The sequence below is a fragment of the Astatotilapia calliptera genome, chromosome 5 (genome assembly GCF_964374335.1).
Source record: "Astatotilapia calliptera chromosome 5, fAstCal68.1, whole genome shotgun sequence".
Lineage (NCBI taxonomy): Eukaryota > Metazoa > Chordata > Actinopteri > Cichliformes > Cichlidae > Astatotilapia > Astatotilapia calliptera.
In genome coordinates, this window is record NC_137426.1 from 2,597,261 (window position 1) to 2,624,717 (window position 27,457).

General features: G+C 43.6%; 1 protein-coding gene across 2 annotated transcripts in view; it reads left to right on the forward strand.

Moving 5' to 3' along the window:
* The window catches only part of LOC113021792 (semaphorin-3D), a 102,403-nt gene that overhangs the window by 36,488 nt on the left and 38,458 nt on the right, over window positions 1-27,457 (forward strand). For both annotated transcript variants that reach the window (XM_026166529.2, XM_026166532.2), the window contains exon 2: window positions 7,926-8,162. In XM_026166529.2, the coding sequence (XP_026022314.2) occupies window positions 7,973-8,162 (190 nt within the window). In that variant the 5' untranslated portion in view covers window positions 7,926-7,972. The remainder of the gene's footprint in view (window positions 1-7,925; window positions 8,163-27,457) is intronic.

Genomic DNA, 27,457 nt, shown 5'->3' on the forward strand with positions numbered 1-27,457 from the left:
GAAGGTTCTGTTTGCTGCTGTTCAGCCCTGGCTCTTCCTGTCTGGTGTTTTCCTATCAGCTGATCTGTTGGCCTGGTTGCTGTTGTGCCCATCTCGATATCGTTCATCTCCCGGAGAGTCTCAGGAACCAGAAGAACGAGCCACAGCGCTGAGAAGCTGGGAATCACGCCACTAACACTTCACCCACGATACGACGTTGTTGTGATTTTTAACATTTTTGCGACATGCAGAGTATTGTAACATGTGTTGGGATTTGTCACCTTTTTCAACTGCAAATTATCTCCTCAAATTTAAACTTTGTCCGTATCTGTTTCATGTGAATGTAGATACGGTCACCACTTCGCTGAGATCTCAAAATGATCCAGAGGAGCATGAATCAAAGTCCTCGGAGCTGTAAAAAGAGGAACAGCAAAGTTAGAGGAACACAGCAGACCTTACAAATGGAGAAGGAAAATACGGCACCATAAATATTAAACATACATTAGAGAATCTTTCACAATAACACGCCTTGTTCAGCATCTGCTTTTGCTTTGTAAATGCTTTTACCTCGGCACAACGTGCCAGTCATGTCTGGCAACGCGAAAGCTTCAATAAAGTAAGTCCAAAGAGTTATGTGCTGTAAAAAACCCAAAAGAATAGAAGAAGAAAAGTTTCCCTTCCTTTTGAAATACCGAGCAATACTCTGCGATTTACTGCCTCCTGATGCTTTTGCTCTTATTATTTCCATCCCTGATAATCGTAGAACACGTTATCGTAAAGTGCCCAGTTACAGTACTTTACTTCCTTTGAATATTGCTTATTACAAATATGCAATGAAAGCACATGGAGATATTTAATATTGTTGCAAATATACTTTTGTGTTTAAAGAGACTTTTGTATTTTTCTCATCTCTTCAAATATAGAAATAATGTAAACAACTTCCCATTTGTAGAAGCCGGCCTAACACAGCTGTAATAACAGGGCTTCTTTACTGTGCCTCTTATTTTTATTGCTAATTACAATTAGACACACAGATCTATAGATTCTATAGGAATAGAATTAAGAGGACGGATGGACGGACGGATGGACGGATGGATGGACGGATGGATGGAGGGTTTCTGTCATGCTTGTGATGAACTCGATCTTGAAGGTGTTGTCGTTTAAAGGGTTTTCACACATTCCACACGTGCTCGTGTATTTGACTCTTGCATAAGCTGCTCATTCGTACTGTCAGCACCCTGCCCGTCTGTGTGACCTCAAACCCGCCGTCAGTAAACCAAGAATGTTGTTATGTTCTGCTCGCTAAGAGAGATAAATAGACGTTGGGCGTGTGTTTCAGCTGTACTGTCAGGTACCAGTGGGTGCCTGCTGGATCGGGGGCCCCGGGGCTGTGCACCTGCTCACTGAGGACTGATGTGAACTCCCCAACACCCACCGAAACACACGAGCTCATAAAACGCAGCTGAAGCTCTGTAGTGTATCTGTGACAACGTTTTCATTTTTGATTTAATCAGCAAATTATTTTGACCAAAACCCAGAAGTGAAGACGACGATAAATGTGTTTAGGTGTCCGACTTCAGGGGCGAGAAATGAAGCAAAGGTTGAAATGTCAACAAGCTGCACTCCTGTTATTCACAGTATCACTAATTAGCAGGCATCAATTTCTCTGAGATGCAACTATTCATTCGATGGGTGCAGCTCACTAACTGAGCTTATTTGCATCAGTTTATCCAAGCGAGTCACACGGACACAGACACCAATCAGAGATCGTCTGGATACCACCAGTCACTGGTTGGTAACCAGTGACATCACGGGCGTTGCCATCTTCTCTCTAGGCTTATGTGACTAAGGGCTAATTGAGCGCTCCACCCTTCTTGTTTAAATATGATCTTATATTTTTTATTTTGGGAGTTTAAAGTTGCAAATGAGGTGATTAGAACGAGGTGACAAAGGCTCCTTCTGTCATATTTTGCTTTATCTTTGTATAGTGGGAAGTTTAGTACACAGGAAACACTTTTCATTCTTTAAGTACATTTTGCTTTCCTGAGCCTGTTTTTGAACCAAAGACTTCTTCTTCTTCTTCTTCTACTGCAGAAGAAGAAGAAGAGTGTGGTCAGGTTGTGGAGCTGCATAAAACATGGGTGAAGGATAAAGATTATTAGATTAGGGATTTGTTGGAAATAAGTCAGCGTTACATGAAAGGGAGACAGACGTGGATTTAAGAAACAAAGATATTGCACTTCTCAGTGTTGAAGTATGAGTGGAGGGATTAGCGGGGAGGTTCAGATGGAAGAAGAGGAGTTATTAAATCATGATGAGGATTAGAGGGTTGGCAGAGAGATGTTGTAAAGCTGTCACCTTCGCTGGTTGACTTACAACAAGAAATATTAAAGTAAGGGAGAAGACTCGGAGGAGGACGGAGGGAGTAAGAGAAAAGCGATCAGGTGCTAACAGCAGAGAGAGGGAGTTTCAATAAAGAGGGTTAAAGGAGGGAAAAGTAGAGCAGTGAAGAGGAGGATGATGCAGAAAAACTCAAACGTGAAGGTATGAATTAAACGAAACCAGAAAGAGTAGAAGAAGAACAGCGGGAGTCCTCCACCTCTCTGCTGATAAATCATCCCAGCAGTTAAAATGAGATTTTTCAGCTTCCCTCAAGTGGCCAGCCACGTTTTCACCTCACCTCCTGTAAACATAATAAAACGACTTAATCCCCCGACCAGGAGCGAGACACGCTTGCTTCTACTCTGCGGGGAGATGAAGGTCACAGAAAGCATGTGAAGCATTCAGAGGCTCTGATTTTATAAGCAGGTCCAAAGTGTGGACGGTGCCATCGCACCAGGAGCGGCCGAGCCTCCCGTCTCCTCCTGCGGCGTTGCCTAATTCACTTGAAAAAAGAACCAAATACTTAACTTCTTTGAAAATCCAGAGTCTTGGAAGGGTTTTCTGTGAGGTGGCAGTGAAATCATCGCAGTGGTGCCTGCAGGATTTCTCTGCCTGGGCTGCAGGAAGGCCTGCAGACGAATGAACCGAATCAACAAGAACACAAAAATGTTTCTTTTCCTTTGAAGCGCGATGTGTTGGGAACCAACGGGAAGCCCGTTTTAGACATTTTTATCCTCTCATCATTCAAACAAACCTCTCCTTCAACTAACATAGGAAGCTGTGCACAAAGAGTGGATATCTGTGAGCAAAAACAGCCTATTTCAGGAGCTCCGGGTTTGAGGATGTGGGTTACAAGGTTACTGATACACAGTCTGACTCTTTGATATCACTCAGCTTTTCTTCTCTGCATCGTCCTGACCTCCATCAGCTCAACACAAAAAAGCATCGCAGGGTGCTTGTGCATTAAAACCTGCAGTGATTCCTGATGAGGCTGCAAACCGGGATGTGACACAGCTTGTTGTGTTTACTCATTGTTTGGCAGCAACCCCCACCATGCAGCAGGAACAGAAAATAAAGATGGATCCAGCTGATAACCATGGGAACGGTTCTCCACAACAATATCGCCCACTTCTACTCTATGGCTGCTTTATGGCTCCGATGCGTGATACTGGGACACAGTTCTTAGACCGTGTGTTTTTGTGTAATCGGTCCAAGAGAACAACCTCCGGGGATGGAAAAGAGCCCACGCTGGTGTGCCAAACGCTGCAGGTCCTCTAATGTTTACTTAAGGTTCCAATAGTGACTCATAGACTCCTGTGTTAATGTCCAATTTTAAAGCAGAGAAACAAACTTCTGTGTTCATAGGTTATGAATTCACTTTGCTAACCAAGCTAATTTATAATAGCTGATAAAGTTAAAATAAGTGTAGCCCAGCCATGCTGGCTATGTCCATATTTTATATATAGTCTTTGACTTGATCCCTGTTTCTTTTAGTGGGTTTTTCCATTCATACAACTGTACTGATTTATTAGTTGCATACTACTCTAAATGCTCTGGGTGGTCAGGTGATGCTAGTACAGCCACAGTGCTAAAGGTTTAACTCAAACTAACAGTTGTCTTTGACCTGCAGTTGAACTGAATCTGACCCCCACCCCTCAGAAAAATGCCATAAACATCTGTTTTATTTTTAGAGCCGCCTTCAAAACTTGGCCCTCTTATCTCGCTGGCTTTGCCACATTGTTTGGCTGTGAAAGAGACTGCGTAGTGTGTTTGTTTGTGCGTGTGTTCAGTCTGCGGGACTGAATCACACCGACAGACAGACAGTAGAAACAAATGCTGAGTTTCCTTCAGGGATTTATTTAGAGTCTCGACAACACCCAGGTCTCCTTGGGTACAAACACACGGACGGACGAGCGTCTTCACGTGAGATCTCTGCACTTGATGCTTCACGTTTCTTTGTCTCTGCTGCAGTACAGTTTCTCGAGGCGCTCAGTCACATGTTTGCATGTCAGACGAGCAGAGAGGAAGAGACGCTTTGTCCTCGTCTGTCTCCACGTTGACAGATCTGAAGAGGCCGCTTCCCCGAGTTTCACTCCATCGCATCTGTGTGTGCTTATATTTTACATGTATAATAACCGATGCAGAAAACCGCTCTCTCTGTCTGTTCCCTGGATTTTTAACCCTGGGGTGACAGCTTTACTGTTGTTTACTTGAAATTTCCCACACAGGCACATTTTTAAGTGAGCTCTCATCAGTAGGATGTTTGCACCGTTTTCTGCCTCACTGTGTGAGGATTCGGCTCTGAGAGGAGATTTCCTTCATCTAAAGAAACTTTTAAATGAGCTGTGTTTGTTCTCCGGTGTTTGACTGTCATTACTGTCAAAGTTTCAAACAATAAAAGGAGCCATTACAGCCAATAATCCGTCATCACCAGGAATTACACAGGAATGCTTTTCATTTGAAAAGGTTTTTTTGCAAGTCTACCATTAGGTGGATTAGAGTTGCAGGATATTAAAGGCTGTCATTAAGTCGAGAGTCATTCTCAGCTGCTTTGATGCGTGTAGTTGCATTAAACCTTCAAAACATCGTCTAATTAAGGCATCAGTTTCCCTCGATTGCATCTGTAAGGGAAGCCTTTTATTTTTCAGTGTGGCAGAACTGAGAAGCCAAGCAGAAATTCCTCAGGTTAGAAAAGCTTGTTAGTGCATCCCAGAGTGCATCCAGTATGGAAAAGCTCCTCCTCTGATGATACCAGTGAGCTCTTGAACGTTTTAGTTCTCACGTGCTCAGAGCGCTGCTGCCAAGTCGTGCTGAGGCCGAATTAAAACACGGCCGAGGGAAAAACCTTCAGCTGTCTTTCTTCTGTCAGCAGGCGTCTGTCCAACCTGTTGAGCTCTTTAAAACCAGCTGATGTTATCCAGCCATCCGCTCTGATAGATTATGACAAATTATGGTTTGATAACATGGGCGGGTCCTGTGCTTTACGGGCTGGAATAGTTTAGGTTAGGCTCTGGATAAAGTGGAAGGAATGAAATTAAGTTAGGACTGCTGTTGTTCTCGTTAATTTGTTACTAGACATGCTTCAATAAGCTCGATGAAATCGGGAGATTCTATTGGACTGGACAGCTGTTAACATCGAGTTTTATTGTTGCAGGTCCAAGCAGACACAAAGGAACTGTACAAAAAAGGAAATGTAACTGAAATGAGACGTGAAAAAAGGCCACAGAGAGAGAAAACGAAGATGACCACAAAGAAACAAAGGAAAAAACCACAGAGGAATGCAAAACAACAATGAAGGGCCTTTAAAGGACCACAGGATGCCTGAAAACATCTCCAGACACACTCAGACTACAGGCGGAGAGAACGACCACAAACAGGCTCACAGTGACTAGAAAGACTCAAAATAACGAAACCAACATATGTAAAACTACGGAAGACACAATTTATATATTATGGATTGATTTCACTCCTCTGTCCCGTCGTCTGTCCATCGCTGCATCTTATATTTTGCGGAGGACAATCAGATTGAGCAGAGTTACTAACAAGCTGCAGGTACCTGCCTTCCCTCTCTCAGCAGGTACGTCTCTGTTCATCCCTCAAACTAAAGTCTTGAAACCGGCCGTCACCATAATTTATGAACGGCACAAAGTGATAAATGGACCCGGTTCCCTCGTGAGCTACGTTCCCACATTAACCGAGCCGCCGCCTCGCTGTACTTCCTGCGTGCTGGAGAGCTATCCAGGTGTTTGTGATTTGCTAAAGATGAATCCAAAGTGCAGAGGAAGTTTGGGAATATGGGAAATAAAAAAAGAAGACTGGGTTGTTTGTTTTGGAAACGCGATTCGATTTTCGATCTGGACAGTTTGGCTGTTTCTGCAAAAATGTATTTAATTTGAATTTAATTATCTGTGAATATCAGATGGAGCCGCTTTGATGTCTTTATTTCAGGTGACTGAGTCCCAAATAACCAAACTGAAGTAGGTAAACAAACTGTTTCTTTGCTTCTTGTTCGACACACGTGACGCGAACGACGACCTCACGCTCCGACTCGTAACAGTCACGACGTCGGCCGAGCTTTTGAGTCTGTCTGCAAACACGCTGGAAGTGTTTACGTTGTCTTTCAGCATCCGTCTTCACTCAGCAGGCCAAGAAGAACCTGACACGTTATTTATGGTCTGCCTTTGGCTCTCTCTCTGTCTGTCTCTGTTTTTGGAGTGTATGAGCGCTGTTCACGTTTAGGAATGTTTTCTAAATGAGATATGCAGCTAGTGCCGTTTGCCAAGGGAACATCCAGTGTTTTCTTAGATTAAGATGCCAGTAAGCCCCTCTGGATGGATTCTGGGCTCCTCCGATATGAATGTAAACATATTCCAGTAATCGTTTATCTTTATCCTTCACTGTTGACTTAATTTAATGAGATCTGATTGCACAGCTTCTTCTCATAAACTGACACAACTCTTCTTTTCATGAACCGCTTTGTGACACTTCAGTGGCTTTAGAGCGAGTTTGCATCATCAGGTGAAATATTCAGAGGTTTTGGATGATTTGCTATAAAATGAGGCATGACTGATTTAGTACAGCCCGCTGTGAGTAATGTGATGTATTTTGATTTTAAATGGGAATGAACTGTTTAAACAGTGTTTTCCTGTTCCTTCTGACCACTCAGAGCGCTTTACAAACCACGTTCCCACAGCGCTATCTTCCATCGTCTTTCAAGCCACCCAGAGAAAACCTGAGCAAGCACAGGAAGAACATGCAAACTGCTCAAAGAAAGACTCATTAATGTACAGATAAGTCCTGCTGCAGGATAACTGCATGCATTACTGCCCACCAGGCTGCTGAGTGTTGGTGCTCTCTGTGCAAAACACTGCCAACGCTGTGGGTACGCTTATTAAAGGACATTAATGCAGCGACCACATCGTGTGCTGCAGAGCCCTGAATAGTCAGATGACATCATCACAGAGAAAACTCTGGTGTTTGTTTAGCCCACATCATTAGCTGCAAGTAGCTCAGAAGTCCTCTAAAGAGGTCACACACCAGCTGGTGCAAAGTCTGAGCTGCGCATCGCCCCCCCCCCCGTCCTCCTCAGTCATCCTGCAGAAGCTCCAAACTACCGTAAATCGAATAATTAAACTGAGCTCGACTGGAATAACTCAACAGTGAAGCTGCTTTCATCTGGTGTTTAAATAGACTGGCTTCTAGTGCTGCACATAACGTGCTCTCCTCTGCATACGTTTTAATTACCGAGTACTTCATCTTCATAATGATTAGCAGCCTCTCCAGTTTGCAGACAAACTCCACAGTCCTGCACGGTGACGGTGGTCCTCGTTCTGCTCCTGATACCACCAGCCTGTAGGTTAAACACCGATGCTGTGCGTGCAGCGTGATCTCACGACAAAGCCGAACACAGCAGGTTACATGTAAATGTTTCTGTGAAGGTGGAGCCAGACTGGATTCGTCTGAGGTGCTCTTGGATTATGAGCATTTTAAGCTTCTTGAGCTTCAAAAGCATATCTAACATGACGTGTCATCTCTGTCCTGTTTCTCATTTGTCCTCCTATCAGCTGCCGTCCTGAGTGTGATGTAACCGGTCAGACGGTCCTTCTTCACGATGATGCTGATTTTTGCTGCAGCCCTGCAGGCAGCAGGTGCAGTCAGGACCCGAGAAGCGGCGTCTGTGCACGCGATTTTCATGATGGTGTTTCTCGTCCCTCTGCTGTGGCAGCCTGCAGCATCGAGCGCCGCCCCCGAAGCCAAAACCTGGAGCCAAACAGGACCGCGGCTGCAGCTCTCCCACTCAGGTAAGAATCACGTCGAAACGTGCTGAGAACAAGTGCTGAGAACAAGTGCTGCACTTTTGAAACCTCCAGTGTTTGAGTGTTTGAGGACTTTTCACTGAACAAGTAGACGTAATTATTTTAAAAGTGTCACAAATAGGTAAAAAGATTGGCTCTTAGGTTCTCGGGCCCCTCAGCAGTTTCCCACTTTGCCCAGTTGGTAATCCATCCTTTGGGTACCAGTAAAAAGAAATAGAGCGACAGACCAGTCAGTGAGGATTAGACCAGTCTGAAAGCTGTGGGTGTTTCGTGGGTAAAACCCAACTTTCCAGCTGTTTAATAAACAGAATGAGTGAAACCAAAGAAAATCAAGTGCTAGCTGTGATGTTTGGATATTAGGACCTCACATCTGCACCACAAACACACCAATGACAGACATTTACATTTTCATGTCCACAGTTTATGTGACTCCTTTGGTCTCTAACTCATACAAACACTTTAGGCCTAATTTGCCAGTTTTGCGGACGATTTAAGCAGCACCATTAATCACGACTGTCACTGGTTGTAGCTTTCCACAGAGCTTTTCAGTAAACACATGAAGACTGAGAGTCAGAAGGCTTTTTAGGATCACAGTTGGCCATCGAATAGATTGTTTCAGGCTTTCTTTGGTGGCCAGTAGCAGAGCTAAGAAACAATATCTTCATAATTGAGTTTAACCTCAGAGGAGGAACTTTTCCATCTGTCATCTTCCTTTTTGTCTTTTACTATTTTCACATGAGAAAACTGTGACTGTTTCGTATCGTTGTTGGGTCGCTGCCTATCAGTTAACGTCCCCACTTGTACAGTCGAGACTTGATTAAGGTGCTGGTGAAAGTGGATGTTGGATTATTTCCTGGCTTTTGTGATGTGTGATGGTAGAACGGTCTGTCTGTATCCGGCTAACGCTTTTCAGCAGTAAAGTCATAATCTCTGGGGGCTTATTGCAGTCTGGAGAGAACTTTATAACTCTGTCAGTGAAGTAATGTCTATAATACACAAAGTGATCCGGGGACTTGTGTCGCTGTAAAAATGTCCCCCACGTACAGCAAAGTCACATTTTCCTTTACTTTCCCAGAGTTTTAAAGGACACTGATCTGCGACGCCCTGATTAATGTCGATAACAAATGCTTTTTGTCTTCAGTAAAATATTTTATGAGTGCAGTGAGCAGAATTAAAGTGGGAGACTCTGTTATGAGCTAACGGTGGCCGTAAAACACTCCTGATTGGAGTCAGCACCTGCAGGTCGCTGTCATCACCCACATTCAGACTTCGTACTGCAGCGTTTAGAAGATGCAGATTTTGACTTTTTTTCTTAAAGCTGGAGGTTAATCCTCAGCTTCACTGTTGTAGACATTAAACTGTGATAATCCTCCATCGGACACAGGTCGTTTTATCTCCTCTCCCGTTATCCTGTCTTTAAACCGGGCCCTGGATTATTGTTGGATTATAGGCTGGTTTAAAGATTTCGTTTCCCAGATAGCGAGCTTTTACTTTTCCTCGGCAGAATTATGAAACACCAAACAAATACTCCATTGGTTTTGAATATTTTGCGGATCTGTGATGATCTTTTTCTTTGTTTTCATCATATGTGACACCAAATGGACGCTTCCAGTTTTTGGATGTCAGATGAACCAACAACCTGTTGGGCGTGATTGACAGCTCAGAATAATCCTTCTGTATCATACACTTTGTTTCATTACCTGAAATGAGCAGCTTTAGCTCCTCCCACCTTTTCCTGATTGGCTGCCCCTCACCACAGAACATTTTGCTATGCCAGCCCTGCACTGATGATGCTCTCTGACTCACTTTAGCGTCACGTCTGATATTTTCTGTGTTGTTTTCTATTCAGATTGTTTACAGATACTTTGTTTTATTTCATGTTTTTTTATTGTATTTTACGTTATTCCGATTGTTTCCCCGTGGGCCCCTCAGGTAGTGAGGTTACAGCTCGGTGTGTGCTGTAGCAGGTGGGCTGCAGGGATACATTTTCCATTTTAACGCTGAGCGTCGCTGTGACGGTGAACGGAGCTCCAAAAGGTGATGAATGTGCAGTTTGTGGTTTGTTTTGAGTTGTTTGGCTGTCTGACCAATGTGAGCTTTTGTTAGCACGAGTTTGTGATTCCTTTGAGATTACGGTCAGTTTTCACAACCAAGAAAGACCCAAAAAATGTAAACAAAGTACAGATCCTAAAACAAAGTGCGGTTGTTTTTAAGTCTGGTTGGGGCCGTCATCAGATGACTCGTGGTGTCTCGGCATGCTTTGCCAGGCCTGGACTGCAGCTTCACTTCCTAAAAAAAAGTCCATGTCCACTTTCCTCACTGTGCTATTTCAAATCCAGTCTGCTATCCGGTCGTTAAGTGATGACGTGACGAATCCTACTTCCGGGCCTAAAGTAGTCTGTGTTTAATATGGCTTTTGTGTTGTTAACATGTTTAATGTTTTGTATTTTCTTCTATTTGATCTCAAAAAGCTCCTAAAACAGTCAGTGATCCCTGTTGACCTCCCTCGGCTTTTATTACCGCTAATCATTTATTTAAGCTCAGTTTTTAAAACCTTAGGATGTAACTACAGCCCAGCCCATGCAGCAGTATATGAATGACTAACCTCGTATTGTGGATGGATTACTGAATTTCCCAGAGGAACCCACCCGAGGGATTAATAAAATTTTATCTTATCTTATCTTATCTTATCTTATCTTATCTTATCTCAGTTGTTCTTCTGGCTGAAGTTTGGTCCTTTTACAGCATCCTGCCATGCGATTACATTTGTTCCTGACCACCGAGAACACTCACGTTAACTTTTATCGAGTGGAAAAAAGAGTTAGCTTGTTTATATTATGCTAACATGGCTGTGTCGCTAGCGGTCACGTAGCACATCATCATATACCAGCTAGCCCAACTTCAGTAACCCTACAAACGTCACTGCTGTTTAACTTTGTCTTCATTTATGTTGGAAGTGATAACAGAGCTGTACGTTTTAATTTGTTTCCAAAACCCCGCAGTCAGGACATGCTATATTGTATTTAGATAGAAGCTAGCGAGCTAACTCCCTGCTAATTTCTAACTCCGTTAAATGTCATAAATTCCGTTTTCATGGATGCCTGGATGTTAAACTCAATTGTTACACCTGGTAGAGCAGAACGCTGATCATTTTATTAAAGATGAAAGACTTTAGACAGTTTTTCAACTCTCAGTAATGCCATAGTGATCGTTTATATATATATATATGGACCTGGAGTTCAGGCCCAGACACGGCTAGTGACGTCAGACTTAACGACCGGATACAAAATATTACAAAGCCTTTTTGACTGTGCACATTTTTGTTCTGATGTTCTGAGTGCAGGAAAAGCAGCGGTTTATGTGACAAAGATTCATCTTAAAGAGATAATTTGACACGTAAATTGAAAATAAAAATGCGCTCCACTGCAGGAGCACAACACTTAAATCACCAGTGAAGTCATCTATCCAGCTCCAATCACACTAACACACTTTTCTCCCCCTGAATGCTTGCTTCCTCCTTGGCAACCAGCAACACCAGTAAAGCCAACAACTGCTTCCTATCCAGCGGTAATTAGTTCAGGGCGGCTGGTCTCATTGTGCTGCAGTTAGCGAGTGTTTGTCTGCTGAATGAATGAGTGAAGACATGGAAGACTGGAATTAGTGAAGCAGTGACTGTGCTGTTTGTAACAATCGAGTGATTGTGCTGAAGTGAGAGGGGAGGGTTTCGGAATAATCACCGAGGACCTGACGGGACTATCGAAGTCAGAGACATTTGAATACACTCAGTGAATGTCAGCGAGACAAAGGGAGGGAAAAGGAAAGACCTGAAAGTTATTTTGATGGATTAAAGATAAAAACAGAAGCACATAATACCTCAGTGGAAACTGCAGCTCTTACATGGAGACACTTATTCTGTATTATTGTCGGGTCTTACTGTACAGCACTGTTGTTGTGATTTGGTGCTATATGAATACAATTTAACCTATTGAACTGAAGTTATTTTGGCTGAAATTTTCTGGTAATAAATGATAAATAAAGAACTAATTTCCTGTTAAGGCATGTTTATTAATAATTAATAATAGTTAATTAATCAAAATTATTTATGTCATCAATTTATGATTTCTATACAAACAGTGACCTCTGGGCCTAAAACATGAAGCTAGCACTAAAGTGTTGAAGCTGCAGTTCCTCTAGTGTCCACTTGAGGCTCCACCAGTGAGCCAGTCCCCATAGACCAGCGGTCCCCAGCCTTTTTTGCACCACGGACTGGTTTATGTCCGACAAGATTTTCATGGACCTGCCTTTAAGGGGTTGTGGATAAATATAAGAAAATAAAACCAGTACTGGTACCAAAAGAAGATGTATTCATAATACACAGGAAAAGACTCAAGGAAACAGAGTTAACGATAAAAACGATAAAAAAAAATAGCAATAACAACCCTGAAAACCATCAATTTCACACCCCAGCCTCAAATCTGGTACCGAACGTCTCGGGGTTGAAGACTGTAGAGCAGAAATGAACATGTTTATAGTCTGTTTTAAGTATAACTTAGAATTGTTAGGGTGTGGTCTCTGACTGACAGGTGGGTGGAGACACAGGTGGCTATCAGCTTTCAGCGGGGAGGTGAGGCTTCACCTCAGCTTACTGGAGCTCTTTATATCAGCGGTCTCCAACCTTTTTTGGGCCACGGACCGGTTTATGCCCGACAATATTTTCACCGACCGGCCTTTAACGTGTTGCGGATAAATACAACAAAATAAAACTAGTACCGGTAGCAAAAAAAGAAGATTTATTCATAACACACGTGAAAAGACCCAGGAAAACCGAGTAAACGATAAAAACGATAACAAAATAACGCTGAAAACCGATAAAAACCCTGAAAACCATACATTTCACACCTGAGCCTCAACTCTCGCGGCCCGGTACCAAACGACTCACGGACCGGTACCGGTCCGAGCCCCGGGGGTTGGGGACCGCTGCTTTATACCATTTGCACTTATATCTCTCCGACAATACAGCTTGCTATGTGGTTAATAGAACATCCAAGAAACTTCAGCAAAACCACTGGTGCATCAAATCTATCTGTTATTGGTCCTGTGACTCAGGTGATGGAGAGACGTTTAGCTCACCTATGACTATGTGACACGTATCATGTACAGCAGGGGTGGGGGAGCTCCAGGCCTCATCATGTACAGCAGGGGTGGGGGAGCTCCAGGCCTCATCATGTACAGCAGGGGTGGGGGAGCTCCAGGCCTCGGGGGCCGGTGTCCTGGAGGTTTTAGATGTCCTTGATCCAACACAGCTGATTCAAATAAACCAACTGAGCTGCTTTCTGCATTATGCAGCTAACGCGTCAAATGGAACATTCCAGACATGTTACACACACACACACACACACACACACACACACACACACACACACACACACACACACACACACACACACACACACACACACACACACACTTTCACCACACATGTGGCATCACCTGCGAGTACAGACGTGGCTTTCTGTGATGCTTCTGTTGCCGTCTAAGAAGCTTCTGTCCCGTCAGCTGACGTCCATTTCAACGTTTTTACCCAAACAGTCCGATCTCGGAGGACGTCTCGCAGTATCACGCTGCTGCTGTGTAATGGGATTACATGTGTCTGTGTGTGGCGTTGGAAACAGTAGCAGCTCAGTGGTTTCACAGCAGTAAAAGGAGGCAGTGAACTCCATTTAATGAAGCACGCCGAGGTCCTCGTGCTGTGTTTGTAGCTGCAGGATGAACAGCAGACACGCTGTTAATATTTTATAAGGTAGATACTCAGACAGGACACACACACACACACACACACACACACACACACACACACACACACACACACACACACACACACACTGAGCTCTAAACTTTATAGTTGCTCTTTTTATTCACTGTTTTTGTTCACGTCAGTCAGTATTTATTGTGTGAACTCTTCAGCTTTCCTTTCTTCATTTCATTTTCCCACACACTTTGATCCTGGAGTAACACAGACAAACTCAAGTACTTGAGGTCAACCTTGGCAGCCAGCATGTGTCTGTCCTTAAGTGTGAAAAGTGAAGCAGAGCCTTAAACCTGTGTTCTTCCTGACAGGAGCTTTCAAAAGAATTTGATCAGTGACCTCAATGAACATTTCCCCGGTGAGTCTATAATCCACGTCTCTAGCTTCAGTGGGTGTCTTCCACTTGCCAGCCATCTTTAAATCAACCTTGGCTGTTATCTACCTCACTTTAATTTAAGTGTTTCCCAGGATACAAAAACTTAATCATAAGTCAAATTTGGACAAATAAACGGGTTAAATATTTCATGACTTTGTACCAAACTAAGATAAAAAACATTTCTTTATTATTATCGACTCTGCTGTTACAGAAATCTCCACAGATTTCATGTGTATACAAGTTGCTCTCGAATGATGTTTGATGCTCAGTGAGTATGACACTTTAACCACCAAAATGTGAAAAGTTATGTTAAATCATTTGAACTTTGAACAAACAGTTGGGTAAATAAACACTTTGATGTTGTCGTGTTGGGCACAACCCAATTATCACAAGTGAAATATAGAGGATCGTTGCTGCCATACTCAGTGTTTCCAAATAAGATAAGATAACCTTTATTAGTCCCACGCGTGGGAAATTTGTTGTCCACTACATGAGCAGCTACGTGGTGGTGAGGTTGGGTGCATCTATGAATCACGAGGTTGGTGGTTCGATCTCTGCTCCAGTGTGCGTACCAGAGTGGGCTGAAGTGTTCCTCTGATGTGTTCACAGACAAGTAGTTTATTCCATCACTTATACAGTCCAACACACACACAGACACACACACACTGGTCTTCGCTGCAGGATGAGGGCTGCTCTCTGTGGATTCCTGCTCAGGTCAGACGCTGGGTCAGCTGTGACGCATGCACTTTACCCCCGTGAGTGTGTGTGTCTGCAGGATGTGTGCATGCCTGATTGGCTTAAAAGTAAACCGACAAACGTTGCGGGGCCACGGCGTGCGTGAAAGCTTCTACCTCTAACCTGGATCCTGTTGTTTCCCGTCTGTGCTCTAATCTGGGATCGTCTTCGGGCCTCTGGAAAACACACGCAGCCAAACATTCGTCAGCTGCACCTCTGGTCTCACACACATGAACGCTCACGCACACGCATGCATCGACACATGCAGGCAGGGTTTGCTCTCACGTGTACAGGACGGACTCGGACTCTTCTCAGCCTGTCGACACATCACGCGGCGATCGTAAACGTGGACGTGATCACACGATTACACACAGGCGTGCGTTTACACAACATGTGAGGATTCCTGTCTGTAGAGACTTTATATATTTTTATGGTTTCCATCTAAAAGAGAGATTCTTTGCTGTCATTTGTGTAAAATGAAATAACCTTGCATTAGTTAAAAATGATAAACCAAATCTCAGAATAATGAGGAGTTTATTTTTCCCACAGTTACCAGCTTTATACTCAAGACGGAGCGTAACAGTGATCTGGGTTTAATGCCGGACTTGTTGAGTTATGAAAGTTTGGACCTGCTCAGCTGTGAAGAACACTGTGGTGTAAATATGTCTGACGCCCGGCTCACAGGGTGTTTATACTGCGGACATTTCGCTCATGACTGTGAGACATACATTAAGATTAGTCTATGTTAAGCTGTCTGAATTTTAAAACACAGCTTTGGAGTGTTTTTAAATGCATCGACGTTAACGTTTTACCTTTCACTGGTGATGAGGGAACTTGTGCAGGACTTGGCAACCAAAACTATGTGATGACATTATGTGATCACGCGACAGTTGCTCTGCGATCCACTCGTAATGGCATTAAGTGTAACACTTGCTCACTTGTAGAGGTGATCTTAACAAAACCTATGAAATCATGAACCTCTCTGTCCTCGAAGAGTGCTTTTCAAAAGGCTGTTGGAGGGAGACGGAGAGACAGAGCCTGTGAAAGAGAGGAGGTTTCAGAAGTTCAGACAAACGGTTGGTGTTGTGGAGTGTGAATACATGCCAGAGGTGGATGAAGGTGCCCGGGTGCAGAGCGAGACAGCTGTGCCGAGTGTGAGCACAGCCTGGAGCTAAACAGCAAATCACAAACAAACTTAAAACCCAGAACATAAACTCAAGTCTAACTCCACCACGGCATCTTCTTGTGATGACGACATTGGAGTTGGAGAGAAATGCACAGTTGTGGCCGCTTTTTAGCTGTAGTCATGGAAACAGTCTTTAGGTGGGGTTGGTGCAGTCTGAGAACGTTTCAGCAAGTTGTTAAATGTGCAAAACAAAAAACGAATCATTCAGGACAAAATTCAACATCCTCTCTGTTTTGAGTTCATTTACGAAAAGAACTAAATGTTTAATTCAATATGACTTGAAACTATTGAGCTCATGAAGCCATCACCAAACAGAACGCAGCCAGAGGAGTCGCCCCCTGCTGGTTATCAGTAGCAATGCAGGTTTAAAGTAATTCTGCACCGGCTTCACTCTTCAGCTAAAAGCTGCAAACTTATTTCCACTCACTGAGATAAAAACACAATGCAACAGTCACAGCAGTTGTTACAATCAGAATAACTGTCAGTGTGTGCAGTGATCTCATTCCTTCTGAAATGCTCGCCTTCAGGACGGTGCCAGATTGTGACCGCTCGTCATCAGTTCCTATCTTCACTTTGGAGTCTCAGAACTCAGTCAGTCTGAGTCGGGCTGGGACTGTTTGCAGACAGGTTGCCTTCCACCAGGTGATCAGAGGCTGAGGATGTTTAACCATCAGACTCTTGGTAACCAGCTGTTCGCTGCAGCTACTTGGAATCCAACAGTAAACAAATTCAACCACCAGCTTCTGTTAATCTAACAGAGAACAGCAGGAGTAACTGATCAGTTCTTCTTCACACAGCAAGTGAAAGTGTGTTAGACTGTAAGGAGACTCAAAGCTCGTGCATTTAAAAAATGAGGTTGTTACCAGTGAAACTGACATGTTACATCTCGAGGCAGCAAACCGAGTCTGTCAAACACGGAGCTGTGAGACCTGAAGGCTCAAACGGTCAGAGCCTTGATGTAAATGTGAAACTACATGTTAGCTGTCGGAGCAGTGTAGGGTTGTGCAGAGTATAAATAAACAGCTTTCAAACACTTTGTGAAATTTTGTGTTCTGTGTCAGAACTCTTCACCCATTCGGTGCTCAAGGCGAAGGAAAAACCAACGCCAAACGCTCACATTCAGACAGCAAAGTGAGAGAAACTCCAGTCCTCTGGAGTTACATTTCCAAAGTCATATGTATATAAATATGTATATGTATAAGTGTGTTTGGGTTTATTGTTTCAGGGATGGACGCCTGTGTTGGTTTAGAGCAGATTTAACATCTTCCTGCTGTTTCGCATTTTGACGAGGAGTTTTGACACTCGTGTGGAAAAAATCCAACTTAAACACGCTGACCTCATGTGGGACTGTGGGATGGGAATTTTTCAGATGCAACACAACACACACACACACACACACACACACACACACACACACACACACACACACACGCACACACACACGTAAAAGCACCTACTGATAGCTGCGACAGTCCAGAGCCAACGGGTGTTATCTCTGCACACATTATTGTGATAGCTGGCCCCTCTGACACATATAAAAACACCAACTGGCATATTTGAGTATGTACAAACATCCTACACATCTGCAGCCCACATGCACTTTAATCCGAGGTGTGTGATCAGATTTGTCGATAGAAATATTTGTTGCTGCGGGGAGTCTGTCAGCGCTGATTCACTTTGGCCACGATGGCAAAACATCCACAAAAAACCTGAACTGTTACTGAAATATCAGGTCAAGAATGCGGCCTGTGTGTGTGTGGGGGGGGGGGGACTGGAGGCGTTGGCCATACTGTAAACTTTGACCTTAGACCCTGCTGTGATTATAGCCGGTAGATTTAGGAGAAAAGGAAGGAAAAGAGCAGCAAAAAATGAAGAGAGAAGAAACACAAAGAGGTAAAAAGTCATGATAAATGATGAGACATTTTTGGAGGGTAAGGTGTCAGCGAAAGAAGGGAGGTAGAGAAAAGAGGACCTTGAAAGGAGGCAAGGAAGGAAGGAGGGGAGGAGGAGAGGGAGAGATGACACGTTGGTAGGTCGGTTTCCTGAGGTTAATGAAGCTGTCAACCACCTGAGACGAAGCAGAGCAGCGAAGGAACAGAGAGAGGAGGGCAGAGAGGGGTGACGGCGGTTAATTAAAACTGTGCTGGCTGAAGGTGTGTGTGTGTGTGTGTGTGTGTGTGTGTGTGTGTGTGTGTGTGGGGTTGTCGGGGTCTTGATGTGTTTATACAATCGCCTTATAGAGACACGCCTCTGTTTGTGGACAAAGACAAAGTCTCCATAATATACAGTGACCTGAATTTTAGGGGAAGTCTTGGTTTCCCTTCGGTCACAGTTAGCTTAGCTCAGACTGAACACTCAGAGTCATATTTAATAAACTCAAAAACTTGAAATGTAGATGAAAAGTGTCACCACAGCTGGAGGATCCCCTCTTAAATTTGGCAAAGTGAGTAAAAGGGACCTGAAAAAGAAAATCTTCATGACCAGGCAACGAAGCAACTGCTCATTTATTCTGTGAACCTCTGTAGCCGGGCGCTTCTGTATATATCCACAGGATGAAGGTAAACACCTGTGTAGCTCCTAACTAAGAAATGATGTTTTGAGCTGGTCGGGTGACTGAGACGCTGTAAAGTTTGGGTTGGTGTTAAGTTCAGATGAGGTTTGAGTTTGGTTAGATGTGTGGATTAATGTGTGAGTGGGAAAAATAAACATAAGGGTGATGAAACTGTGGTAATTGTTACTAGTTTAAGCAGATATGTGGCACACGTTTTAACGTGCACAGCAAAAACACAGGTTGAGTTTGTAATGTTCCTGTTCAGAGGACACGACGGACAGATGAACTAGTCCTCACAGGACGCCTGAAGTGTTACCAGAGGCTCATATTTGGCTTTTTGTTGCAGATTTAATCTCATCGTTCGGGTTGTTCTGGTTCTCTGTGCAGCTTTTAATACAAGTTCAGGATCTTCCTGTGCGGTTTTATAAAGCCGTCATTTCCTTGTTTTCACTGCTGGCATTGCATGATGGAAGGCGGAGGAGGGGGATTTTACACACACACACACACACACACACACACACACACACACACACACACACACACACACCTCATAGACGCTGGTTAACGTTGCACGGTGGGGAGCTGACAGTTGCCTTCGATCTTTAACTCGTTACCAGATAAGAGGCTGTGGTTAAAGATAACAGCGTCACAGTTTGTAGCTTTATGAGCTACATGTACTGATGGCATGGCTTTAATCTCACACACGTACACGCACGCACGCACGCACGCACGCACACACACACACACACACACAGACGTTTGTGGGGTTTTTTGCCTTTCTATAAGTGACTGAAGAGGGAGGGAGGAATGGGCAGCTGTTTGTTTCAGCAAACACTCAGAGTGATTAAACAGACACACACACACAGACACACACACGCACACACACACAGACACACACACACACACACACACACACACACTCTGTTATACTCGACTTGCTCTGACAGCTCACTCTGTTTCACCAGCAGTGTTTACCAAACACACTCTAACACTACAGCCTCCTTAAAAGTACGTAACACATGAGTGAGTGTGTGTGTGTGGTTATGTTACACAAGCACAGCAATATTCTCCCAGAGGAAACACAGCAAACCTCTGTATTCGTTGTGTAGGAGTTTCTCTCTTTCTGTCCAGAATATTGGCACATAATCCATTTAGCCAAAAACAAACTCCACGATGGACCGATCTCTCTGAGCTGGAGATAATTGGATTTTATCATTAATAAACTACCAGAGTCCAAATCTTGTGTTTGTGTGTGCAGCTGCAGCAGATTGGCAGTTTGGAGAACTTTAAAAAAAGAAAACACCAGAAACATGCAGACGCAGTCCCTGCGCTGCTTTTAGGCTCTGGCCTGACTTTTCCTTGGATCACTGACTGTTTCTATAATTTCTATAATTGATTCCCTGCTGATCAGCTATTACATTAACTCAGCAGAACTATGAAACATTAAAGAAATATTCCGACATGGAAGTTGGTGAGAACATTTCTTGTCTACGTGCTGAGACACAAACCCAGGTTTTATTTAGCTCAGCTTCGCGCTGAAGACGCATCCATGTAAGATTAGACCTGAAACCTGTGCCTGTTTGCACTTTTTTGCTTTCTGGACTCTCCGAGGCAGCTTTGCATGAAATTTAAAATAATTCTTCTTTGTCTGATACTGGGCCTTGGTGTCTGGAATGAGCAGTTTTAGCCCCTCCCCCTTTATGTCATCTTTAACAGTAATATTGATTGACGGCCCCTCACAAGCTGAACTGCAGGGCTGTGTGCCTGAGATGACCCTGTGGGGGGCCGTTTTAGGGATATCCTCTTTCTGAGTCCTGCAGAGTCAAGAGTGAGAGAAACTGAAGCTGAGCATTTAGAGCTGCTGCAACTCGCAGGAATTACTCGTTGATCTCATTATTTGAAGCTTTAGCCATATTTTTATGACCATCTAGCTTTGTAAACGTTTCTAAATCAGGTTAAGCATTCAGCTCCTCTTTAAGGAATGAGCCTGCTGTAAGAGAATGAGAGAAGCAGGAAGCTGTCTGTGAAGGTTTCACATGATATTCTTTCAGAATAAGAGAAGCGATGGATGAGGCAGAAGAGCTACTTTTGTACGGTTGCGTCAAGCCTTATAATATGAACTTCTACAGACGTACACATCATTGTAAAAAGGTTTAATTCACCAGGTGTGATGCAGGTTAACATGTAAAATGATGATTCTGTCATGAATCGCTGTGCGGCAGGCAGGAGTTGGACCCAAAGTGCAGGACTCACAGACTCAGGGAGGTGAACTCAAAACTCAGCTTTATTTGCAGGCAGGGAAAAAACATACAAACTAATCTAAACTGGGAACTTGGAAAACTCACAGAGCGACACAGGGAGATCCACACAGCAAGAGGGACGACGTCACGCCGAACAGAGGGAGACGCAGACAGAAATACACAGAGGGTAAACGAGGAAAGTGGGAACACACGGGGAACACAGGTGACACTGATAATCATAACGAGACAGGGCGGGGTGAACTGAACATGACATGTACGGGCGTGAGAGTCACAAAGTAAACAGGAAGTGCACAGAGGTTCAGACAGGAGGAGAGAGAGCACGGGGAAAACACAGACATAACGGGCTGGGGAAACATGAAACAACCACAAAGGGAGACGAGGGCTCATAAATACATAGAGGGCACACAGGGGGGAGAGAGAGCACGGGGAGAACTTGGACATAATGGGCAGGGGAAACATGGAATAAAACATAAGGAGAGACGAGGGCTCACAGATACACAGAGGGGCACACAGGGGGTAAAAGCCATGAAGGGAAAACACTTAGGGAACAACACAACAGGGCAACTCAGAAAACATGGCCTAAATAAGGAACAAAATACAAACATACAAGAAAACTAAGAACACTGGGCCAACATGGCCCAGGACCATGACAGATTCCCTCTCTGGTGTGTTTCTCAGGCTCGTTGTTGCCTGTGAGTTCAGTTAGTTTTACCTGTTATGGCTGAAGTCTAGGGATGGGTATCGTTTAGGTTTTATCCGATACCGGTGCCAAATCGGTACTTTTGAAACGGTGCCGGTGCTCAAACGGTGCTCAAACCGGTGCTTAAAGAATGGAGAACACAAACTTTGTCCAAAACCTCTCATGTTTAACTGTTTTCCACTTTTTCTTTGGTCATTTTAGCCTTTTTGGCCAGGGTGAAGGGAGCATCTGCCATCAAACAAGAAGACAGCCGCATGTAGCTATGATGATGTTTGCTAGTTCACCTTACATGCATTAATGTAATAACGTGGTTAGCCTACTCAACGTAAATTACACACGAACAACATTAAGCGACTCACGCAGAGAAGAACGGCTGCTGCTGCATCATCATCCTCATCATTTCTGCTACACTGGCAGGGCTAGGGGCCAGGACTCTCCTCTTCGGGGTTTTTGGGGGATATTGCTAACTCCGGGTCAGATAACAGGCAACCCACGCACAGTAGATGTGCTCGGTGTGAGGTCTCGCAGCAAGCTATCAAATACGGCGCATTTCTGGGCTTTTAAAAAAACGCTATGCGTCGCCAGGTGTTTCATCGGATTTGAGGTGTTACCTCCTTTGACAGTATCACAGTATCAGCTTAAAGCACTTGTTGCTGCTGAGTTTGCATATTTTGCTGTGAAGTACAGCCAGACTTTGACCGCTTCGCCTTGGACATTTTAATCTGTAGCTCTGCTCTAAAAGAACGCACGTACCTGGCCCCGCCTACTATCCTCGGAAACGTAAAATTATTGGCTAGAATCTAAAGTGTATCACAGCTCAGGAAAAAAAAAAGCACCGAAATAAAGCACCGAAATGTGCGCTGCTTTTCTGTCTGGTTACTACCGTTTATGTCAGAACCGGTACCATCATGGCACCGGACACCGGTACCCATCCCTACTGAAGTCACCAGATTTCATCAGCACGCTTGTTGCTCTCGTCCTTCTCATGAGTTTGTGCCGTTTTTGGACTTGGCACGCTCCGATGTTTGGAGATAACATCATAAACAAAGCTTTAATCAAATCAAATCAAATCACTTTTTATTGTCACATCACATGTGCAGGCACACTGGCACAGCACATGCGAGTGAAATTCTTGTGTGCGAGCCCCACAAGCAACAGAGATGTGCAAACACAACAACACAAACGAGCAAAATACAAGAATGGCCAACCTGAAACTAATAAATATATGTACAATATATAATAGTACAATATTATTTAAGTCTGGTATAAATTCTTCAGCTGAGCACTGAGACAGCACCGTCCCTTATCTGCTTCCAGTTCACCATGTGGCCAAACCTCAGTGCTGATCACATGCAGATGAAGGTAATATATACAATGTTCTCAGCAGAGTTTAGTAATTGGAAAACAAAACATTGCCTAACAAATGTGAGGATGTAATTCTAACCCAGTGATCAAGAGCTAATGGGTCAGAGTTAGAAATCAGGCCGCATTCCTGCAGTGATGTCAGATACAGAGCACATTTAATTTGAAGGGAATGTAAGAAGGTCATCGGCTTCCCTGTCGCTTCTTCCCATAAACGGCAGGACATGGGAGAGAAAAAACAGCAGGAATATTCCGGTTCAGCCCTCGGAGAGAGAGAAAGCCCCCAAGGAGTCCTTAAAAAAGTGTCCTCATTACTTCTTTAAAGTCACAGGCCAGCTCGGCCTCCACGGTGAGACTTTCCACTCATAAGACGCCTGCTCTGGTTTTAATCCTGCGTGGAAGCAGAATAATTCCTCAGAGCAGGGGAGTACACTGACCACACGAGTCAGATAAGTTAAACCACCAAGCTGTGAAGCTCGCCTGTGCACGGCGTGATGATCTTTCAGGTCATCAAATCCAAACCAGTGTTACTTTTGCTCTGTTCTCTCTTTTTGCTGCACGTGCATGAGTAAAGCTGCCCTTTATTCTGTGCTTTTTACCATCAAATAACAGAGATGTTAGCAGGAAGGATGAAAAGAGTGGCAGCGCCTCTCTGCGACAGGAAGCACCGGAGTTTATGAGGAATGTGCTCTTGATTTGGGGCGCCACAAAATCTTTAGACAACATGTTGTTAAAGGAAACTCCAGAACAACTTCCTGTCCTCTGCTTTTATCTCTTCGTGGATTCAGAAGCTGGATGACATTTACAGTAAGATGCTGTTTATTCACGGAGACGACCTTCTGTCAGGCGGGCTTGATGTTTCTTCTGTGTCTCTGATGTTCTCCCAGGTTTTTTAACTTTTTGATGCGGGTTTCTGCCCAGGGGAGAATGACGTGTGGCCACACCCACGCAAACAGTGATAAAGGCAGAAAAACTGAGTCATGGCAGCTGCAAGTCCTCATCCAGATGATAAATGTGACCAAAGAGATCACGAGGCATCGTTTAATGTGATTTGTAAGCTGCGGCCGTGTCACCACTGTGTGATGTGTTGGGTCAGATTTTGCAGAAGACACTAACGACTGATAGGTGATCATTTTTCTTCTGACTCGCTATGCTAATGATTTCTACCTCTGTGGTAATGTTGGCTCGGCTTTGTTACATATCACTCAATTTGTCCTCATTGTTTCGTCCTCTGACACGGAGACAGCTCTGGGTTACATTCATATTTCATTCTCTCTCCGAACACAAAGGACTCGACTGACTTCAGAGCAAATATGAGCTCAGACAAAGCTGCAGTCCCACATTTCCTCTTACTGTAAGTGTCACACCCTCGCATCATTTCCAATGTCTTTATCATTGTTTTGAATTTGGAGAAAAAGCGAGCAGAGGAAAAAAAGGGAGTAAAACAACAGCTCAGGGTGTGTATCGTCTTCTAGATGACTTACGATCTTGTTATGAAGCCGTTTGTGGTTTTAGTTTGGGGGCGAGGCTGTGAGTCCAGCCCGCCGCTTGTTGTGGTGAAGCAGCGAAGCCAAAGTTCACGTTTGTTTGTGCGTGCCGATGCAGATGAGCTCAGTCCTGAGAGGAGTTATCGATTACAGGTGTGAGCGGCTCGATGCCCGACACACGTGTTTCGAATCGGTGAGAAATGTGATCTTTCAAAAAGAGTTTAAAGAAAAATGGGACGTTTGTGTGAGAAGGATGCTTTTTGAAACGAGAGAGACGCCTTTTTCCACGACTGTCCTCCAGACAGCTTGTTTTTCTTTGGTGGCTGTTCCCAACTAAACCCTTTATAGATAAGGAGACACTGTTTAAGCTGAATTAAGTTGATTGCTTAACATCTTAAATAGACGTTAAGCAACAAACATTAGCAAGTTTTCAGGAATCACAAAAGTGAGTTTTAGTATAAATCTAAGAACTTTCTGATTAATTAACTGTACTAAGAAAAAACATGCGAACAAGAGAAAAACAAGAGCCATATGAAATGTTGGATTAACAAAGGATTTTTACTACAGTTTACTTGGACTCTTGTAACTAAATAAAACAGTATAATTTAAATCAGACTCTTGAGACTGGGTAAAGACTCAGAATGTGAAACGTCCTGCAGGATGTGATTTCTTGCCGTTTGTTGTCTCATTTAATTGTTAAAACCTCACAAACTGGTCACCAAGCAGGTAAGTGTTACTGGTGTTAGTCAGAAATCCACAGAGATGAATAAAAACAGGTCCTGTTCTCCTAAAGCAGTTACAAACACACAGTACTTATAATAAATCAATGTAAACATACAGTTTTATCCATGTTGTGTTTCCTCCTTTCTAAAACATCTGGAGATTTCACAGCAGTGCAGGTTCCAGTAGAAACACAGCATAATGTGACTTTTTGTATAAAATGCCTGAAAGTCTAAAAGTCACAAAAGATAAATGAGTTTCACACGTGATGATTTAAAGTGCAACGTGTATTTCCTCTCTCTCAGCCTCTCTGTCCCGAGGCCAGGACCAGTGTTTGAATGAATATGACTGTTTTTCACGACTTCCAGTGTAAAGCGTTAACAGCGTGAACACGAGGCGCCCGCAGCTTCACCTGCGTGCAGAAATGTCTCAGCACTCACACCGACGTGACTTCTTCAGTCTCCGCTGCCTGCAGGCTTCTTCAGACGTATAAAGCAGTACATTTGCATAATAGCAATGCTAGTACCACTGACTAACAACCAACTGTGAGCCCAGTTTCATGATTATTAATATTCAAAACTGTCATGATCATTGATCCATGAGCCTGAGTGCCATTTACAGAGAGCCGGGGGTGTCGGCAGTCCCTGGATCACGGTGGAGGTCGTCCTCACCGTCAGGAGCTTTTAATAAAAGCAGCATAATAGCAGGAAGATGTTGGCAGTCATCTGTTCAACTGTGTACACATAAACTTGAACAAACTAGTTAAAAAAATGAAGCTAAGTTAAATGTGGTAAATATGATGATTTGGTGAATGAAGTGAACTGTGATTGGTGCTTTTCCACTTCCTGTTTGGGAGGAATCCTCCTGCTGGAAACCTCAAAGTGCTTCTTTAAGTTTTAAAAGTGTTCAGTGTCTCACACGGATGGATTCACATGGACGCAAAGTTTGCTTCCCGAAAACTAACAGAATAATTTTCGATTTTTTGTAGACATAAAATCATGTTCACCTATTTTTCTGTAAGATTTTAACAGTGATAGTTTTTGTAATTTTGCGTCTGTGCTCTGTACACTGTGCAGTCAGTATTAAATCATAGATGCGACTGCACACAGCCGGACTGAAGCGCAGACTTCCTGCTTTAATTTAAGGGGTTCATCAAAAGTATTGCATTCAATTTGAGTAAATCTGACATTTTTATACGTAATCCTTCATTTTGATGTAGTTAAGTTTTGCAGGGAGTCAGGATAGATTGGTGTAGATGGTGGGAGATAAAGAACATTAATACTGATAATAAAAATTTTATTTCCCTTTCCAATTAACTGGATACACAGTGTAAAATAATTTGTGTGAAGGGTCATAATGCAAACACTGATCAGGTGCTGATTAGACTAAAAATGTCATAGGAGACGTTTTTCAGTCGTGTATTTAGTAAAACAACGAGAAGCGCTGGCAGAAGGAAGCCGGCGATGAAACCTCATCATCAGAGCTGAAAGTAAACGTCTGTCAGTTTGATTTCTGTAAACTGCTCCTGACAGCAGTCGGCTTGGCAGGCCAAATTAAGGAAAAATAAATGTGGCCCGACCGGTGAAATAATAGCTGCTGGAGTTATCTTAGCTATGCATCTGAGGTGGTTTTCATCATTTTAAAGTCCTGAAACTTGATCTATTAAATGCCTGCAGTTATCTGTGTCAAGGTTCAAAAGGAAACTCTTTAGCTGTGATTTAGAGCTTCGAGGGGCCGTGACGTGGAGGGCTTAAAGGAAGAAGATATGGGAGAAGGATCAAAGATGCTTAGAGAGAAATGATCCCGACGTTAAAGAATTTACTGTCAAAATCTGCCTTTTTCCTCTGATCTGTTCAGCTTCATGAGTTTAGACGAGTCTCGCGCCAAGATTCAGCACAGACAGTTAAACGATTAGGAGAAGAGGGTGTGTGAGTCGTCTCCTCATCCATCGTCTCCCGAATAAAAAAAGTTAATTGATTCATGTTGGATAACCCTGTGAATACATACACGAAACATCTGCTCATCTGCTCCAACCTGAGCTTATGCTGTAGGCCAACGTTTGTCTTTTCTTTCAATAAGCAAACATTTTGCAAAAT